This window comes from Piliocolobus tephrosceles, chromosome 19 (genome assembly GCF_002776525.5).
Source record: "Piliocolobus tephrosceles isolate RC106 chromosome 19, ASM277652v3, whole genome shotgun sequence".
NCBI lineage: Eukaryota > Metazoa > Chordata > Mammalia > Primates > Cercopithecidae > Piliocolobus > Piliocolobus tephrosceles.
This window is the reverse complement of record NC_045452.1, coordinates 20,051,575-20,055,943: the sequence shown is the minus strand read 5'-3', so window position 1 is coordinate 20,055,943 and position 4,369 is coordinate 20,051,575. Positions and strand designations below refer to the sequence as shown.

Sequence of the window (4,369 nt, the reverse complement as noted above, 5' to 3'; positions counted from 1 at the left end):
ACTCGGGTGTTTTTTTTTTTTTAATGTGTGTTTAGTAGAGATGGGGTTTCACCATGTTGGTCAGGCTGGTCTTGAACTCCTAACCTCATATGATCCACCCGCCTCGGCCTCCCAGAGTGCTGGGATTATAGATGTGAGCCACCGCGCCCAGCCTGTTTTCTTATTTTTACATTTCTTATAGAGATGGGGGTCTTGCTATGTTGCCCAGACTGGTCTCAAACTCCTGGCCTCAAGTGATCCTCCCACCTCAGCCTCTCCAGTAGCTGGAACAATAGGCACGTGTACCACCATACCTGGCTAATTATTTTTTATTTTTTGTAGAGATGGGGTCTCACTATGTTGCCCCGGTTCATCTTGGACTCCTAGTCTCAAATAATCCTCTTGCTTCAGCCTCCCAAAGTGCTGGGATTACAGGTGTGAGCCACCATGCTCCACCAGAATGTAGCTCTAAATTTCATTGTGTTCATGGCTTTGTCTTCCCCAGGAGCTCCTGTGCTCTAAGCAACCAAAAGGAAGCATCGAAGTTTCAGCACCGCTGGTCTCTGTAGCCATCTCCACCCCACCTCATAACCTCATACCCTGTGCAACAGCTGGTGATGTGCACTAGCCCTCCCCACCACCAGAGGCCCCACGGGGTTGAAAGCAGACACCCATTCTAGACACCCCTCCCCAACAAAGATAGTCCAAGATACACACTTATTCTCTGTGGAAAAAGAACTTGACTTTATTTAGAAAGTCTACAAAATACAGAAGGCGATAACTCGCTTGCTGTAAGTCAGGAAATAAATAAATTCTAGGAGCCGGGCAATATTTTTAAACTTTTTTTTTTTTTGAGACAGGGTTTTGCTGTGTTGCCCAGGCTGGAGTGCAGTGGTGCGATCTCAACTCACTACAACCTCTGCCTTCTGGGCTTAAGTGATCCTCCTGCCTCAGCCTCCCAAGTAGCTGGGACTACAGGCATGATGAGCCACCAAGCATGGCTAATTTTTGTATTTTTTGTAGAGATGGGTTTTCACCATGTTGTCCAGGCTGGTCTCAAACTCTTGGACTCAAGCGATCCCCCTCCTTGACCTCCCAAAGTGCTGGGATTACAGGTGTGAGCCACCGTGCCTGGCTTAAACATTTTTTGTTGTTGCTATCCGGCTTTCCCTAAATATAAGATAAAATGTGATTTATTTGCAGATATAAAATATAAAGTCCAGCTCAGGGCCATACGCCACTTTCCCCAGGGAACAGGAGCTCAGGCTCTGGCTGGGGAGAATAACTTAGATCCGTGCAATAAATAAACAGTGGGGAGGGGCAGTGTGGACAGTGTTGGGAGAGGGACTTGAGGCTGGGCTTCCCAGGTGAATGACAATCAAAGGCAGGGCTCAGCCCCCACCACACAGTGGTCACTGACAGGGGTCGAGGTGGTACCCTTCTTCTTAGGACCCCACTCCAGGCTGTAGTAGGACTGCAGGGTCTGTCTCCTTGTCTCCCTATTTGTCACAGCAGTCCATGGCCCCGTTTCTCTGACTGGCCAGCCCCCGGACACCCTGGCTGCAGGGACAGCCTAGGGCTGAACCAGGCCAGCTCCTTCCCACTCTTCCATCCATGTCACCTTCTCTCTCCCTCTGCTTCTCTCCCCCGCCTTGCAAAGAGCGGTCTCCCAGGCCAGGGATGCCCTCCCACCACCTTTCTGAGTCCCTGTCCACTGTCCCCCTGAAAACCATGGCTGGAATCTTAGGGCAGCAGTGAGGAAACCCAGGTTTTGGTCCCAGCACAACCACTAAGTGCAATGTGACCTCGGGCCTGTTTCCCCATCTGTGAACTGGGTTTCACTAGTCTTCCTACCCACTCTTTCAGTTTCGGAAGGTCAGGCACCCCCAGGCCTAAACCAGAGGTGGAGGCATCTCTTCAGTGCAATCTCTCAGCAGGACGGCCGGTAAGTCACAGACAGCCAAACCTAGCTCTGAATCCTGGGAGGGTTTGGAGGGCATATTGGCACAATCAGAGCAGTTTCCAAGATGAGGGGTGCCCTCTTCTCCCCCAACAGCTGTTCTCTAAGCCGGCTCTGTATCTTTCAATCTAAAAAGGCTAAACTTTCAGCCAAGGGCGATCCCAGATCCAGACCTCTGTCCCATCTCCAACCTACCAAAGTTCCCCTTCCCAGGGCCATTCGGTCCCAGTTTTGGGGGCTGCAAAAGGAAGACAGGGCCCACGGAGGGAGTGTGTGTGCACCAAGGGGCCAGTGCTGCAGAGAAATGGGGCCTGGGCACAGAGGCGGCGCTCAGGCACTTTGGGGAGGGAGCTGGAGCCGGAGGGGTGTGGCTGGGGCATGGCGGGGGCGGGCACTAGGAGCAAGAGGCCGGGCCGTGGGCGGGGTCCGCTCCGGGGGCGGGGCCAGACCCCGAGCCCGGGGTGGACTTGACGATGGTGATGACGCTGGCTGGCGCCACGAGCGTGGTGGGCCCGCGGGCTGCGGCCACTGAGCGCGCGAAGCCCTGCAGTGCCTCGCACTTGCCGCGCAGCGCGTCGAGCTCCAGGCGCATGGCGGCGTTCTCGCGCGCCAGCTTGTCCACCTCGCGCTCCAGCTCCGACTTCTGCTTCTGCAGCTCCTCCTTTTGGCACACGCGCTTTACGCGGCAGCTGGCGGCGTAGCCGCGGTTTTTGAGTGTGCGGCGCCGCTGCTTGAGCCGTGTCACCTCCTCGGCCGAGAGCCCGCGCAGGTGCCGGTTCAGCTCGCGCACCGACAGCCCCATCAGCGCCTCGTCCGACAGGTGCGGCGTGTTCTCACTCAGCTCTCGCTTGATCTGCGGGCATGGGGAGACTGAGGCCCAGGGACTGGGGACGGTGCCCCGCTCCACACACCCTCGGTGTTCCTCTTTCACCGCCTTAGCCGCCGAGGTGGTGGTTGGACTTGATCCAAAACCCCGAAGGGGAGCAGGAATCCAGGAAGGGGAAACCAGGCCAAACTAGGATCCGGACACAAAAGGAGGCCACCCCGGGGCTCAACCTGAATTCTAACCTAGCGCCAAGCCCTGGACTCACCCAGAGAAACCCAGCCCGGAAAGCACGTTTGAATGCCCCAGGGGGAATTGACTCGATGGGGAAGGAGGATGGAGAGGGAAGTGACCTACCCCAGGGACATGCAGCCTGTGACCAGAGCCCAGGTCTCCTAGTCCCAGCCTGTGGCTGTGGCCCTTCCCTTCGGCATCATGAAGGCCTGGTGCCTGCTGAGCCACCCAGGGGATTCCAGGAAAGAAGGGGAAGTTGGGATGAGTTGGCTCTGCATGGGCAGGGAGGGAGGGCTTCACTGGGTTGACAGAGGCTGCCTCCTCACCTTTAGAGCTTTGCTGGATAGGGGATCCACAGACATGTTTGCAGAAGGTGCCCTCTGGGCCGCAGACCTAGGGTAGAAAGGAGGTCAAAGTCACCTTGTTTTGTTTTTGTTTTCCCATTTAGAATAAAATCCAAACTCACTACCTTGCCATTCAAGGCCTCTGCTATCTTAGAACTGATTCATACCTGCCACCTTCCTCTCTCCACATTGCTCCACAGGCCTCCTTGAATGGCTCCTTCCAGCCTGGGAGCTGTGCACATGCTGTTCTCTTTACTGTTCTAGCTCCCCATGGTGACTCGTCATCATTTAGGTGTTTGCCCAATGTCACCTCCTCGAGAGGTCTTCTTTGACCATTCCGGCTAAACGCCTCTTTGTGTCACATCACATAACCCCGCCTATTAACCCTTGTAACAGTCACCTTCACCTCTTCTGCATTTCTCATGCTCGGTTCCTCATCTATGATCTGTTTCTCCTTCCCACTCTTCCTCCACCAAAACGGAAGCCCATGAAGGCAGAGGCCTTGCCTGTCTCACCATGGCATCAATATGCCTAAATAAGTGCTTGGTATATAGTAGATGGCTCAGTAAGTGTGCACCAAATGAATAGATGTCCCTCTCCTGACCATTCTTCCACATGGGGCTTGGATATGTGCCTTTGATTTGATTTTTCAGAACTTTTCTTTTTTTTTTTTTTTTTTTTTTGACACAGTCTTACTCTGTCGCCCAGGCAGGAGTGCAGTGGTGCGATCTCGGCTCACCTCCCGGGTTCAAGTGATTCTCCTGCCTCAGCCTCCCAAGTAGCTGGGATTACAGGTGCCTGCCACCATGCCCAGCTAATTTTTTGTATTTTTAGTAGAGACGGGGTTTTGCCATGTTGGCCAGGCTGGTTTTAAACTACTGATCTCAGGTGATACACCCACCTTGGCCTCCCAAAGTGTTGGGATTACAGTGTGAGCCACTGTACCCAGCTGATTTTTCAGAACTTTTCTTAAAGTATAACCTACATACAGAAAAGTACACACAACATATGTGTACCAGTAAATGCCCT

General features: G+C 53.9%; 1 protein-coding gene across 2 annotated transcripts in view; it reads right to left on the bottom strand.

The window, feature by feature from the left end:
- Positions 1 to 696: 696 nt before the first annotated feature.
- MAFF (MAF bZIP transcription factor F) overlaps positions 697 to 4,369 on the bottom strand; it is a 15,573-nt gene continuing 11,900 nt past the window's right edge. The window contains exons 1-3 of one of the 2 annotated variants that reach the window (XM_023222031.2): positions 3,508 to 4,009; positions 3,323 to 3,389; positions 697 to 2,792 (exon numbers count right to left, since the gene is read on the bottom strand). In XM_023222031.2, the coding sequence (XP_023077799.1) occupies positions 2,334 to 2,792; positions 3,323 to 3,389; positions 3,508 to 3,530 (549 nt within the window). In that variant the 5' untranslated portion in view covers positions 3,531 to 4,009 and the 3' untranslated portion in view covers positions 697 to 2,333. Of the gene's footprint in view, positions 2,793 to 3,322; positions 3,390 to 3,507; positions 4,010 to 4,369 lie in introns of those variants that run through there. The other variant, XM_023222032.1, reaches the window with a different exon arrangement.